This window comes from Cervus canadensis, chromosome 8 (assembly GCF_019320065.1).
Source record: "Cervus canadensis isolate Bull #8, Minnesota chromosome 8, ASM1932006v1, whole genome shotgun sequence".
NCBI classification, from domain to species: Eukaryota; Metazoa; Chordata; class Mammalia; order Artiodactyla; family Cervidae; genus Cervus; species Cervus canadensis.
Window position 1 is genome coordinate 3,189,285 of NC_057393.1, and position 15,981 is coordinate 3,205,265.

The window sequence follows — 15,981 nt, forward strand, 5'->3', positions numbered from 1 at the left end:
CTGCCAATTATTTTTAAAAAACCAGAATGGAAAAATAAGTGACTGAAATAATGTATTCTACCACTGTTGTTTGGTTGCTAAGTTGTGACCGACTCTTTGTGACTCTCTGGACTGTAGCCCACCAGGCTCCTCTGTCCATGGGATTTCCCAGGTATGAACAGGTTTAAAACCAAATCCAACAAAGAAGGGGAAAAAATGAACTGTTAGAGAGATGAGACAAAATACAGACCATCTGCCAGTTTCCATAGGTTTAAACACATGCGGGCTGATCTCAAAATACCACTCTGAGCGGACTGAGAGAGCGCTGGGAGCCCCAGCAACACACGATTACAAAACTGAACTCAAGGGTGTAGACCGACGGTAAAATCAGTGCAATGATTGGAAGGGATGAGCTCTGAGTATCTTACCGTTCTAAATGTAATGGACTTAACTGTAAGTTCATGTAATTTAATTTTTAATAACAACCTTGACAACCAGTCCACAAAATTCTTGTAAATTTAAGAATAGGCTCTCCTGAGCCACCACACCCAGTATCAGCATGAAGTGAAAGTGAAAGTCACTCAGCCGTGTCCAACTCTTTGACCCCATGGACTACACAGTCCACGGAATTCCCCAGGCCAGAATACTGGAGTGGGTAGCCTTTCCCTTCTCCAGGGGATCTTCCCAACCCAGGGATCAAACCCCGGTCTCCCACACTGCAGGCAGATTCTTCACCAGCTGAGTCACAAGGGAAGCCCAGTATCAGCATACTGTTGCCTAAAATATACTATTCAGGCAGAATAAAAATGATCACAGAAAGAATGTTGGTGATATAGAAGGGATGAAAAGCAACAAAAAGGTAAATCTGCATGTAAATCAAAATGCCATATTGGCTGCATTTAAAATATTTTGAAGTACAGTATACTGAGGTAAGTTTTACATACGGTATGTTAGTTGCTCAGTTGTGTTGGAGTCTCTGTGACCTCATGGACTTGTAGCTTGCCAGGCTCCTACATCCATGGAGTTCTCCATGCAAGAACAGTGGAGTGGGTGGCCATGCCTTTCTCCAGGGGAGTCTTCCTGACTCAGGGATTGAATCCGGTCTCCTGTATTCCAGGTAGATTCTTTCCTGTCTGAGCCACCAAGGAAACCCACAGTATGCAACATAACCCACCCTTTAAGCGCAGAGCTTAATGAGTGCTGACACAGGGCCACTGAACCACCACGGCGGTCGAGGCCCTTATTCCTGAACGAGGTCTGGGAGCTTGTGTCTATCAATAATCTTTCCATTTAATCTAGTTACCACATTCACTGCTACAAAACTGTTCATGATACTTCCTTATTATTTTTTGATGTCTGTAGGATCTGTACTGATTTCCCTTTGCAATACCAACATGGGTAATTTGTATTGCTCTCTCTCAGTCTGGTTAGTTTTACCATTTTTACTGATCTCGTCAAAAAACAAGCTTTTCATTTTCTCTTTTTCCCCCCCTTTTTTCAATTTCATCGATTTCTGCTCTTTATTATCACCTTTCTTCCAGTTGGTCTGGGTTTAAATTTTCTCCTCCTTTTGTTGTTCCTTACAGTGAAAGCTAAATCAAGGGTTTTACAAACTATGGCCATGCTGAGAATATTTTCCAGAAAGTTGAGGAAACACTAATTCAGTACAACTTGAAGTGGAATTTGCTATGATGTGTTATAAGAGATGGTGACAAAAATGTGTACAGCAGAAAAAGTCTTAATTGGACAAACCAACAAAGCTTATTAAAACATAAGGCATTTAAACCCGTTTTTGCTATTTATTGCTATTACCCATCAGCAAGGACAGTGCAGGAGATATGTGAATCTATTACATGTAATGAAAAAGTATAACAGTCTACTTCATTTGCTCACATGTACTTAGCTATTTCAGTTTTGTGAAAATCTGTCTGAAATAAAAATTGGATATCCTGAATTTCTCTACCACAGAACATATTGATAACCTAGAAACAGAAAATGTTCTACAGTAATTTTTATATTTCAGAGTTCATATCGAAACTTTTTTCCATCAGAACTGCCTTAACCACTCTTACCAAAACTAAATATCTTTGGAAATCTGCTTTTTATGCAGACTTGATGTTTCTTAATAAATTAAACCTAAAATTACAAGGCAAAACACATATGCTTACACTGCAGTAAAGTTGCTTTGATGACAAGTTAACATTCTTTGAATCATAAGAAAAGTCAAGCAGCTTTACAAACTTCTCAAGATCTCCATTCCCACACATATTTGTAGTAGACATATTTTCTGGGCACAAACTGCTGTTCCAGCAGCTTTTGTTGGATCTCAAGGCAAGTACAAAGGAAATTTCCATGTTTCAAAATTCTTTTAAATGTACAACTGAAGAGCTTTCACTTAATCTTTAATTGGAAGTGACTAATTTGCAGTGTAATGACATTCTAAAAGAAAAACATCAAGAGAAGAATCTAACAGAATTTTATACATGCCTTCTACGGGATGAAAACACTCTAAAATTATGTGTCTACAGATTGGTATCAGAGAAGAAATCAATGAAATAGAAAACAGGAAAACAATAGAAAAAATAAATGAAACCAGAAGTAGCATCTCGAGTAAAATGATTAAATTGATAAACATCCAGCCAGAATGATCAGGACAAAAAGAGACTGGATTCTTTCTCCCTAAAACTGGGAACAAGATATGGCTGTCTGCTCCTATCACTTCTATTTAACATATGCAGGAGAACCTAGCCAGTATAATAGTCAAATAAAATAAGTTATTTTAAAAAATTAACTGAAATAAAGCTGGAAACCTAGTGTTCCATAATTTAAAATTTTTCCTATAAACAAAATGATAAGTCAAGACCCTTTCAGTAGTGCACAGCAACATTCTTTTAAGGAAGTCCTTACTGTACTAAAGTATATATGCCATTTACATTAGACGTGGGATTTCCCAGGCAGTGCTAGTGGCTAAGAACTCGCTTGCCAATGCAGGAGACGTAAGAGACACGGGTTTGAGTCTTGAGTCAGGAAGATCCCCTTGAGGAGGGGATGGCAAGCTACTTCAGTATTCTTCCCTGAAAAATCCCATGGACAGAGGAGCCTTGTGGGCTACAGTCCATGGGTTAAGAGAGTCGAACATGAATGAAAGAAGTCAGCATGCACACATACAGAATAACTATAAATCATTATTGAGAAAAATTAAGACTACTTCAATAGATGGAGAAATAAAATTTATAGATGTGATGGCTAAAAACTGAAAAGATGTCCATCTGCCTCAAACCAACCTGCAGCTTCTTTTTTTCTTAAAAAAATCACTTTGGAATAGGACAAACCAATTCTAAATGTACATGATAATGAAAATGTCTTGGCCAAAAATAGCCAAGGTAATTGTAGAAAGAACACCTAGGGCATTTTGTGTTCTCCTAAAAGCTACAATGATCAAGACAGTGTGATGCTGTGGAAGAACAGACAGACTAGTAAGCAGGGATGGAGAACTCAGAAACAGACTCATTTAGTTCCTGACATGGAGGGTGGTGTCACTGAACAGATGTGGAGAAGGAATGGACTTCTCAATTAATGAATCAGATATTGCCTACACTTTACAGTATAAAATACTATCAAACAAAATCAGTTCCAAGTATACTGTAGCTCTAAATGTAACAGCAAAAGACAATAGCTTCCAGAATAGGAACAAGCAAATTACGGCCTGTGGAGTAAGTTCACCCGCAAGCAGAGAATGTAACAGACACCACAAGTGGTCACAAAGATTAAAATATTTATTCACTAGCCCTTTACAGAAAAAGCTTGCCAAACTGTGTTCTCAAAGATTGATAAGGAGAATATCTCCGTTATCTTGTGGGAGAGAAAAGACTTCTTAAACATGACAAGAAAACACTAACCATAAATTAAAAGACTGATAAAATTTTACCACTTTAAAATTAAGAACTTCTGTTCATCAAGATGCTACTAATAGAAGGTAAAGGTAAGCCACAAAACAGAAGATGCATCAACATACACAGCTAAAGGAGTTATATCCAGAATACGTAAAGAATTCCTACATAAATCAATAAGGAAAGACAATCCACTAAAAAAGCAGATGAGTCTCCAGAAACACTTCAATATACAGTCCTTATTCTGTCAGACTATTTGCATACTATTATTCTTCCTGTGTCTCCACCCCATGTACAGTTTTAAAAATTACACTGAAAAAAGACATATTCTACTACTTACTAAAGAGGTAAACAGAGAGCTGGCCCACGGATGAACAAGCACAGCATCAGAGCAGGACAGAGCCCCTCTACGGACCCCTGTACAGACCCTATGCAGCGCATATACAGGCCCACATACCGACCATATACAGCCCCTATACAGACCATATGCAGCCCATATACAGCCCATAAACAACCCCTATACAGCCCATAAACAGCCCCTATACAGCCCATAAACAGCCCCTATACAGACCATATACAGCCCCTATACAGCCCATATACAGCTCCTATACAGACCATATACAGCCCCTATGCAGCCCATATACAGCCCATAAACAACCCCTATACAGCCCATAAACAGCCCCTATACAGACCATATACAGCCCCTATACAGACCATATACAGCCCCTATACAGACCATATGCAGCCCATATACAGCCCCTATGCAGACCCATATACAGCCCATATAAAGCCCCTATGCAGACCCATATACAGCCTCTATGCAGCCCCTATACAGACCCACACAGGAGGCTGGAACAACACGAAGCAGTTGTTCCAGGTAAAAGGGCGGAGGACCACACACAGTGGGAAAGATGGTGTGTAAACCAACACCTATGTAAGACAGCTTCATATTAGACTGCATCTCAGATCACACAAAAGCAACTTGTGGACAAATTACTAACATTAAAACTGTAAGAGCATCCTTAGCCAAAGATAACAGCATTTGCAATCTTAAGGTAGTAATGATATTTCAAAGCAAGACCCAAAACGCAAAAGTTCCAACAGAACATTTGTCAGACCAGAAGACACAAAAATTTAAAACTCCAGTGTGCCAAGGGCACCTTTAGCAACTAGGATAAAATATTTTTAAGTTATCAGACAAAGTACTAACAGCCACACTTTAGAGAAAGTTACTAAAGTAAAAAAATAAAGACAAACAATGGGGATGAGTGAAGAATATGTGTAAGAAAACTAAATGAGAAAAAAAAATTACAGCAGGCTAATAAACATAAAAAGCACGACTTTAACAGTTAAAGAAATGTCATTTTTAAAAGAAATGGGTCATTTTAAAATGTCATATGAAGCTACAGAGAAACTGATATCCTTTATCCCTGTTAGGGATTATAAACTGGTACAGCCTTTTGGTAGGGCATCTGAGCTGTATCCAACAAAATTTCAAGTGTGTGCATGCCCTTTTCCTAGGAGTCGATCCACAGAGATACTTGCATATGATTCAGAAATACAGACATGCATGAATGCTCATGATAACATAAGAACAAAGGAAGTTGGATATCAACTAGATTTCCAAAGAAAATGGGAAGAGTTAATAAAGTGTAGTGATTACTAATACAGAACAATGTGCAGCCATGAAAAACTGATGATTATTAAAAGTCCTGATCACAAAATAATGTAGTATATACACCTTTCTGGTAAAGCTATGTAAGATTTTATTAACAAAAATAGAAACAGATTTGCAATCAAGACTGATTGCCTCTGGAAAGAGGATTTTTGTATTTCCACATTTGAAAAATTCTACATAATAAACGTGTGCTGCTTTACAAATTTTCAATTCAAAGAAAGGACAACAGTGACACACAAGCATGTCCCAGAAGGAGAAGCAAGTCCTGCTGGAGACAGAAGCGTCTTCCCTGGTCATGAAGGGCCAGCATGAGCATTTCACTCACAAGATGGAAACGCAGGCGGGGAGGGGTGGTGGGGAGAAAAGAATCAAGTCCAAGGCTGACCGTGGGCAGGGCACCCCTCGCAGCTGGAGTGGAAGTTGAGCTCGGAGCAGAGAAGGGTGCTTCCACATTCCCACCCCAAGAAAGGCTCTGGAGGCTTGTTTCTTTCTTTTTGAAAATCTCAGCCTGGAGGGGAAACTGCCGACTGCAGGCAGGAACCCTGCTGCCTTCTCCCCCAGGCGCTCAGCCCAACGCCAGCCTCTCAGGAAGAGGCTTGTCCGTCCTGGACACGGGCCGTGCTGCCAGGACCACTGCACCACACTACCGGAGAGCTTGGGGAGTATTCCAACTGACCAAAGGCCGACAGCAGCATGTGCCCTGGCCAACTAAAAGGAAGGATTAGTGTGCAAGCGCTTAGAAATGAGACAACTGTCAGGGAGATGAAACAGGACTGGGTAAAAGTGGAAGAACAGAAAGGAGGAAATTATAAACTTAGATCTGAAAAGAGAAACGGACTGCTGGCATCCATAGTAAAAAAATTTAAATGTCACACAAAATGATATCCACTCTTCTAGAAGAAAAAAAAACAACAAAAAACCACGGGCCACCACAGAGTGGGTACTGTCGTCTACCAGCAGCTGGTGTCACTGCAGAGAGGTCAGCGAGGAGCAGCAAGGACAGGGGTCACCCCTGCAGCCCCCTCCGAGGGTTAGGTCCATGGCCCTGTGTTTCCTGTTAAGCAATTTAAAAACTGATCTTCACACGGGACTTCAGTTCAAGCTCAGACATTTTATTTTTACTGCTGTTTTTATATGTCAGTCTATTAATACTAGAATACTTTTTCTGTAGATTAATATTGTTTCGAGAAAGCTTTTCTGGCAGCTACTAATGGAATATTTTAGGGCTAAACTGCTCTTCAAAATTTCATTAGTCATTAAATAAATAATGCCAGTAGCCTTGGAATACCATGTAGGATTGTGACTTCAGTGCTTTTCTCATGAACAAGTGTGATCGTTCATGCTCTCCCGAGAGTTCAGCCAAGAACCCAAATCCATAACACCGCCGATACAGGGCCAGATCTGTTCTAGCTGCAAGCAAAAGCATGCGAAAAATAAACAGGCTCTGAGACGGTTTCACCAGGTCTTTGCTGAAATAAGAACATAAAATATTGAAAGCTAAGGATGGTTGCTGCAACCACGAAATCCAAGGCAAGTGTGTTAGGAGAGCATTAGCGTCTACAGAGGGAATCACGGCCGCACGCGGGAGATTCTGCAGGCTCTCGAAGGCCGCACCTTCAGCGCCACAGGGGAGCTGCCGGCAGCGGGGCTGGCTCCCAGGGCCAGGGAAGGACAGTGTGCGAGTCGCTAAGAGAAGGCACACGCAGGCCTGAGGATGTTTGTAAACAGAGGGTGCGATTCAGCAAGCCAATCAGGTTAATAAATTATGACACAGCAATGTGGAATTAATTTCATTTCAATCAACCAAACTTACTTTCTTGAAAGATAATTTTTTCCAGGACATGTCAAATCCTTGCAGAACCCCAGTGGATAGAGGGAGATCCTGCTTTTAAAAGCAGACTAGGCTTCAAGACTCAAAGCATGATACAGATATCTGGGTACGGGAAAACCTCACTGATGTTAATGGGAATAGCATGGGCTTTCCAAGCAAGATTCTCAAATGCGGCGGTTAAAAATCCTACTGAATTAGAATCAAATACACTTCTAAGAGACCCTGGCAGGCCAGCACAGCACATACCAGGCGTGTCACTCACCATTCAGCATTTGGGTGCTGCTCTCAATGCGTATTTTATGAAACAAACAGAGTAGCACATCTGTCTGTTTAAGATGGTGAGACAAGGAGAGCTGCCCGCTGCTGGTCAGCAACAACCGTGCCGGTCTAATGGTGTGGCCCTCTCCGCCCGATCTCTGGGACAATCAACCACAGAGCCGTCCCATCTGCTACACTGACAGCCAGGAGCCCACTCCTCCACTCTCGTTCCTTAGCTGGGATTCGCTGATGGGAGGAAAGGACAGTGAAGTCGCTCAGTCGTGTCTGACTCTTGGAGACCCCATGGACTGGAGCCCACCAGGCTCCTCTGTCCATGGAATTCTCCAGGCAAGAGTACTGGAGTGGGTTGCCATTTCCCTCTCCAGGGGATCTTCCCGACCTAGGGATTGAACCTGGGTCTCCCGCATTGCAGGCAGACGCTTTACCACCTGAGCCACCAGGGGAGGGGACACTCACAAATAGACCTTTCTAAAACACAGAGGCAAAAGCAAACACAAAGCCAGTGTGCAGTGCCGGGCAGAGGCCACCTTCAGGCTCTGGAGGCCAGTGTGATGATCTTTGGGGCAGCGGGGAGGGGGCCTGCCAACTTCAATACCACACCAAACAGACATTTATGAGAATTTTCTGAGCCAAAGAAAACAGGATGGGGTGGCCAACTAGGGAAGAGCTGCCTGAGACTTGCACCCGAGACGGAGGCTCCTGGTTCAGAGGGTGAGACATGCGCAGGCCCCGCTGCCTGGTGTGGGCACAAGGCTCCCACAGGTGCCAGCAGCCTCCCAGACAGTCCGGCTGGCCCTCCCGGCACAGTCTCCTCCCCCCAGGACCTCAATCCTCATCACCTCACCTCAAGGCTGCCCCATCCCTGGCCTCACCTCACACCCCCGCCCTGCGGGAGAGGCCCCCTGCACTGGGCCAACGCACTGAACAGAGTTTACAGTTCCAGCTTCTGTCCTGCTCCTGCCTGCCCCACCTCCACCCCCAGCTAGGACGAGGAGCTCCTCCAGGGCCAGGTTTTGAAGTGTTTTGTTTGCTACATCTCTGTATTCCTACAATGCAGTGGGGCCTCATGAAGTATTTGTTAAATGACTTAAAGCTGGCATATCTCTGTTGTTTTATAAAAAATTACTTGCCAATAAATAATTGGCCACACACACACACACTTCCTGAGTGTTCAGTGGGATGCATCAGGCTGGAAGGAAACACTGATGCACATCAGGAGAACTGAAGCCCCAGGGCCACAGGCAGGCAAACATGCTGAGTCCCCAAGATAAGGTCTGCATCCCCAGATGAGGCCGAGTCTGTGCTTCATGGGACCCTCCTTGTCATCCAGAACTCAGGGAATGGTGATAAACCAGTGACCTGGGGCACAAAGCCCCACCCTGACTCACAAGAACTTTGCTGGCTTTGAGCCACTGGGAAAATGAAGTGTCACCACTTTTGCTGTCTTCCTGAAGATCATCTCTGGGACCAGTCAGGGAGCGTCTAGTGTGCTGCTTCTAAAGCACACTAGGGTTAAAGTTCAGACTGGGTCTGAGCATTGTGGGAAGCTCCCTCCCCAGCAGGGGACACTGCCAAGCCCCCCTCAGTGTGTATCACCTTTGCTCAGCCTGGGAAGGAGCGCCAAGACTCCAGGGAGCCGGCAAGCCAGGAGGACCGCTGTGCGGGCAGGACTGCTCCACGTGCACACAGCCTGGGAGATACCGACACACAAGGGCACACAGTGACTGTGGTCCTCACTGCCCCCCCGCCCCCCTCAGGGACGAAGCAGCTCGCTGACCTAACTGCGGCCTGGAGGGGTCCTGTTAAGTGCATGATGCATGATCTTCTATGTGAGGGGATGGTACTGCTGAAGTCTGAAGGAAACTGCAGCCGGGACACCTGGACGCACGGCCTTATCTCTCCTTGGCTTCTCTTCAGAGTCCCCCAGGATCAAGAGTGTGCATCTGTGCTGTGACGAGCACACAGCTGGTCTTGGAGAAATGACCCCTCTGTGGTCTGAACTCTGAGTCAGGGCAGGACGGCTGTATCTGCTGCCCAGCTCCCTTCTCTGGGAATGCCCACTGTTACTAGCTTAAACAGAAATGTTACCTTCACCCACACTCTTTCACTGTAAGATCAATCTCTCCATTGCTACTGCACCTTTTCCCCAGAAACTGCACACCCTGCCGTGTTTACAATGTGTTTTTGCAAGATTTAGTGAGTATAAGCATTAACAGAAAACCCAAATCCATCCACAGTGAGATTCCCTCTTGCTCATGAGATGACAACCGGTACCTACACTGAGGAACAGCTCCCTCCCTGCCTTTACTGTTAAAAATGACTTACATTTGTATTTCCCTCCTTCTTAAAAGATTACAAAGTGTTTTACAAGCTCATCCCATGTTTGCTTACGCCAGTTGCTTCACCCAGACAAGTAACATCAGAATGAGCCCCAGAGTGTCAGCCAAGCTCTCAGTACCACTGTCAAGAGGGATTCAGGCCCTGGATGCTGATACCGAGAGGGGACGATTTCCACCTGACCCCTCCCCCACCCCGATCTGCATCTAGGTCGAGACCCTCCAGCAGCGCTAGATCCGGCACTTGAGGATATCAGAGCTCATGCAAGTTTAAAAATTACAACTTGTGAAAGAAATATCTAACTTTTTTGCCAAGCAAGTGCTCGTAACCAAGCTTGAAGACGACGAAGGTGACTGAGGCGGCTCCCAGCGACCCGATCCGCTCCTCCCTGTGTGGGGACGGCCACACACATGCCGCGCACGCCCTAACCGTCCTAACTGCACCGCAGGCTGGGCTCTGTCTGCCTGGTGTGGGCGTGCCCACCTGCTCAAACAAGCAGCTGCCTCTGGCATCTCAGCTTGTCCCAGGCCTTCCCGGCAGGACTGAAACCAGAGGCCTGGAGGGCCTGGGGCCGGACAGTGGGCCCTGCTGCCTACGTCCTTCTGCTCTGTGAACAGCCTCAGGAGGAAGGGGTTCCAAAGCTCATCGGAGGTGATACCCACTAGTTCTCAGCGGGAAATTTCACCCTCAGTGAGCTGGAAGGAGGGCTGACTTCCGTTAGACATTTCTAGAAGCAAGTGGCCGGCCTACCTACCATGCTCCAAATGCCCCCGGCCCCTCAGCCTCAGGTATCACTTGCCCCAGGAAGTGAAGCTGGCAGGTAGAGGCCTCATCCTGTCTGCTGCTGCCAGGCGACACTTCTGAGCCTGCCCTCCTGCCCGCACCCCCACCTGACGGTGACCCTCCCCTCCTGACATGACTGCTGCACCATCACTCGGCTCCCTGCCTCTCCGGGGGGCTCACTGACTCACGCGAGCCTGTTCTCCTGGGCCTGCAACTGGCCGGGTGAATCCCGCCGCCGGTTTTGTGCCGCCATCAGGCTCATGGCAACAGGCAGGGGTGAGGTCATAACGCTCACTTGTATCGGTTTAACAGAAGAGCAGACAGATGTTATCAAGGAACAAAAAGGAGAAGCTGATAATGTTCTAATACAACCGCAGCTTTGACTAGATGGACCTTTGTCAGCAAAGTAATGTCTCTGCTTTTTAATACGCTGTCCAGGTTGGTCATAGCTTTTCTTCAAAGGAACAAGCGTCCTTTAATTTCATGGCTGCAGTGGCCGTCCGCAATGATTCTGTCCGTCACTGTTTCCCTATCTGCCATGACGTGAGTGCTGCAGTCCCCCTTCCGGAGTCGGTCTCCCGCTCAGAGCCCTGGGCCCTGGTTCTCCCTCACACTCTTCACACTGGACCTCTCTGCCTCTCACCCCCACGCCGCAGACTGGGATGCAGACACAGAGCCTTCCTGAAGAATATGACCAGTCATCCCACTGTCTGTCCAGTTTCCAAGCCTTCCCCATCATCAGCTGTGTTTTCCTGGTCTTCCTGGTTGACTGCAAGCACTTCCTACTGTCTTGTGCAACATCATAAGCTGCCTCAAGTCCTGTGTGGGGCACGCCAACCCATAGCTGCTGTAGGTATAGACCCGTGTCAGGGAGACCTGACCAATTCTCTGCTTGGTGGGCAGGTTTCCCTGTGGCCCACACCTCCCACGGGGTCTGTCCCAGCAGCGACTCGGTGACTCTGGAGGGATCCAGCCTTCACCCGTGAAAACAGCTACTCTACTTATGAGATCCAACTGTTTTAGGATATGTGTAAAACTGAGTCACTTACTATTAAGTCCACAGTAGTTCTACATCACGAGGATATGCTGGTGATCCTGAGAAGACTGGACACTGGAAATGTTTGATTTTCACATAGGAAAGGACAGAGACTTACAATGCTAATTCGGTAGGTCTGTAATGTTTAACTTTCTAACTAAGATTTTAAAATTAACTTCAGAGCAGACCGCGTGGTGGTAGGCTGAGCACTACTTGCTGACAACCTGAAGTGAAGTCCTTGAGAGAGCAGGCCTTGATGTGAGGAAGGTGCCCAGAGGGCACCAGCACACAGACCTGTCACAGGTGCCAGGCCACTGGGACAGAGACCAGCACAGCCTGGCCTCACTGCGGGCACCACTCACTCTGCAGGGCCCCTCAGAGGAAGGCAGGTCCCCAGGGCTACAGTCTGAAGAACTGTATCCCCTCAAAATTCATATGTTGAATCTTAACTCCCAAGGTCAAGGTGGAGGCTTAATTAGGTTAACTGGGGGTGGGGCATTTAGGAGGCGATGAAGCATGAGGATGGAGCCCCCATGAACAGGAAGAGTGAGATCTCAGAGAGCACCATCCCCCCACAGGGCCCTGTAAGGACACAGTGAGAAGACAGCCATCCAGGGGCCGGGCCCGTCCCAGACATGGAATCTGGCTCCATCGTTCCGGAATCCCCGGTGTCCAGGACTGAGAGAGATACATGTCTGTTGCATTTCCATTACAGTAGTCCACGCGGACTGAGACTGCGGCCTAGGGCAGCTGGGGCGCCCTCCGGCCCAGCACACGTAGTTGGGGAACAACTGAGGACGCAGCTGGCAGCTCTTCAGTCAGTCCCAAAGCTCGGGCATCTGCTCAGAAGAACTTGAATGCTGGGACAGGCAGGCAGAAGGAGCCCACTGGTGCAGCCCCGGTGCCAGGCTTGTCCGGGAGGGTCTCATCCTGCCTGCAGGCGGGGGAGCACTGCAGCCAGGCCTGCGGCTCAGAGCACTGGAAGTCGACCTCCTGCGTCCAGTGGTCGCTCAGCCTCTGCAGACACAGGCCCCGGGCACCCCCATTTCACCTCAGCAGGGCCAGCAGACGAGTGCGGCTGCTGCGGGACAGGCCCCGAGTGTGGTGCATCCTTGCTCCACCCCCACCCGCAGGTCCATCCTCTCTCACACAGGCATCTCCCCGCTTCAGCCCCTTCTCCCACGGGAGCGCTGAACCACTCCCCTCCCCTCCTCCCGGGGAGGCAGGCTGTCCCCCGGGGCTGCACGCAGGCAGGCGGCTCGCCTGGCTGTCAGAGCCACTCCGCTCTCCACTCTGCTGGAACGCCACCCTCACCTCTCCTGGGCCCTGGGGCCTGAGCCTTGGAGCCCAAGAACCTCGGCCAGGACTTCACAGACACGACAGAGCCCAGCGACCGGAGGAGGATGAAAGAACTGGTCTGGGAGGTGTGCATTCAGTTTCCTTTCTACTGTCTTCAGGCCTTGTTTTATAAATCCACCCTTTGTACAAGTCCCCCAGCCCACTACTCTCACAAAGTATCCCCTCAAACCCTCGATCCCAGTCCTCCAAGGCATTTCCTGCTGGTTCAACATCTGCACTAGGAAGGGATGCTGGCCGCTCAGTGTCAAGGTCTCCGGGGAACACCTGATGGGTTCTTAGGTTAAGTCACTGATGGAAATTCAGTCTGTCCGGGTCCCCTTTGGCTCAGAAACTAGAGTGAATTAAGATATCCTTTTTCTCTCTGTGACTAGTAGAGCTCAAATGTGGAATTAGCACTCAGCACGGCAATTTTTTTCTTTTAATTGGTGAGTTTTGTCTTTAATCAAGCCGTATTCTAAATAAAAAACATCTGGGAAAACAGAATCAAACAAAGCTGGGCATGGAGGTTCTAATTTAAAATGACCTATATGAATTCTGTGTGTAATGATTTTTCTCCTCGTTGATTGTAATTATCATCACATAACTCTGATGTTTTCACACTGGGCCTGGTGTTTCCCAGTCTGCAGAGAAGTAGGTAGACAGTCACCCTGGGCTAAACGGAGCACGAGAGGACACAAACACCACGATACGGAGCAATTCCTTCACTAGAGTAAAAACCATGTCATGCTTCACATTTTACTTTGCCATTGAACATTTCTTTAAAATGCTTCTTTAAAAAACACACAGGTTTTCCCACAGTCGAACGACCTTTAAAAACACTTGCTCACACTAGTTCTTTATCTTACTGGTTACCCGGGACCACCCGTCACTAATTAACGCAGAAACCTGCTATCTGAGGGTGCCTGTGCGGAAGGTGGGGGAAGAAGAAATCAGCAAAAGGAGGCTCTGGCCATGGAGGACGGCGGCGCTCCGGAGAGAGGACACTGCACAAAGCTGCGAGGTACATGCCCACACACAGCGTCCGCGTCAGGCCGCAGGGCGGGGCGCTGAGCACACTGAGGACAGAGCCGCCGAGGCAGTGCGGGGAAAACCAGACAGCACGCCGAGCAGAGCGAGGAGGTGCAGAGGGCGTTGGGCGGGCGGCTCTGGGGCCCCGAGTTCTGCCTGGATCTCCACACAGCCCTGCACACGCTGCCGGGAGCAGGGACCCAGCGGGGCGGGGCCCGAGGGCACTGCTACAGCTACGTTCACGACACAGCAGCCCCGCGGGCAGCAGGCCTGATGGGCAGCCAACACACCCAGGCCTTCCGTTTCCTTGCCAGAGGTGTAAGGGGCGGCAGACACCTCCTGTCCTCGCCAGAGTTACACCTCCAGACACTGAAATCAGGAAACTGGCATCTTTCTTAGGAGGTTTACCCAAGAAAGTTAAATTTGACAAACAATGCCAGAAGCACTCCGAGACCACGGAAAGGCCTGTTTCTCGAGAAGAATCACTGTAGGAGGTGAGGCACTCAATAAATGCCCAGTGGAAAAGTTGAGAGTGTTCCATTTCTAACATTTGATATTCATTAACTGGCAGGCCACAGCGCCGCTCTTCTCAAACAGAACAATAAGACACAAACGCGGGGGCTTCTCTGCACGCGCTCTCTCACTCCAGGCTCCTTCTGGGAGCCTCAGCTCTGTCCACTTCCACCAGGCTCACATCACAGCAGGGACCACAACCTTCTGGCAGCCAGAGGTAACCCTCTTTCCACCAGGAGCCAGCTCTGTTCTGGAAGTCAAGGCTATAAAGGGCACCTTTTGTCAGCAAGTGGCTTTAGGACACAGCGTTTTCCACAGACTTGCTTCCTCCAGCTTTGCTAAGATGAATGAGAAGGCTAGCATGGCTTCCAAAGAGACACAGAATTGCGATGACATCTGGTTTGCATTGAGGTTCAAAATTATGAATCTGTGCCAAGCACCAAAGCACAGATATGTTCACATTCTGCATCAAGGCTGCACCAGACCCTCCCAGGGACAGAGCCTCATGGGGAAGCCTTGCAGCCCCACCAGTGGTCTTCAGACCACACTTTGAGAACCACTAGGCTGGGACCCCTCATCCGGGGATTACTGGCTCAGAGCACCAAACATTCAGAATTAGAATGAAAGTCAATTCTGGCCATGAACCAACAAGTTCTAGGGCTTTTTTTTTTTTGCATGAATTAATTATTTAATAAAAAATATTTCTCAACTGAGATCTTTTGAGGTCTACAATACTGATCTACATAAGGAAGGGGGATTCTAGATACCAAAGAGAAACAAGATTAATGGGAAGAAAGAAGAGAAGACGGGCAGAATGTGGAGGGAAGATAAATAGTTTAAATATTGTAATTGCTACAATAACGTCAGTGAAATTCCCTATAAAATAATCTGCCCTGTTTAAAAATGGAGACATGTCATTTAACATCTTTATTGGGTAACTTTTGCTGTGCTGTATTGACACTTCTATGATTACATGCTCATATTTCTTACATGCAAATACTGCTACCTAAAGCAACTTTAGCCTAATCATCTTCCTTTATTTACATCTCCCAGATTTATGACTTGAACACTGTAATCCAGGGTCTCTGAAGAGTCGGTCTTTCTTTCTCTCTCACACACCCCACTGTGGGAGATTCAACTAAAACTATGGGTTCCGGTTGTGTCTGTGAGTGACCAGCGACACTCAACAGTCTCCATGAAGAAAGGCAGCCAGCAGTGTGTGCTGATCTCAGGAACGATTCATCCCCTAACATGACTGCAAAGTAATTACATATATTTTCCCCACAAG

General features: G+C 47.2%; 1 protein-coding gene across 5 annotated transcripts in view; it reads right to left on the reverse strand.

Annotated features, from left to right (window-relative positions):
* MGMT (O-6-methylguanine-DNA methyltransferase) overlaps positions 1 to 15,981 on the reverse strand; it is a 272,727-nt gene that overhangs the window by 76,845 nt on the left and 179,901 nt on the right. Inside the window, exon 1 of one of the 5 annotated variants that reach the window (XM_043475514.1) lies at positions 10,966 to 11,078. The exons of the other annotated variants lie outside the window; for them this stretch is intronic. Coding sequence (XP_043331449.1) covers positions 10,966 to 11,063 — 98 coding nt within the window. The 5' untranslated portion in view covers positions 11,064 to 11,078. Of the gene's footprint in view, positions 1 to 10,965; positions 11,079 to 15,981 lie in introns of those variants that run through there. 5 annotated transcript variants of the gene reach the window in all.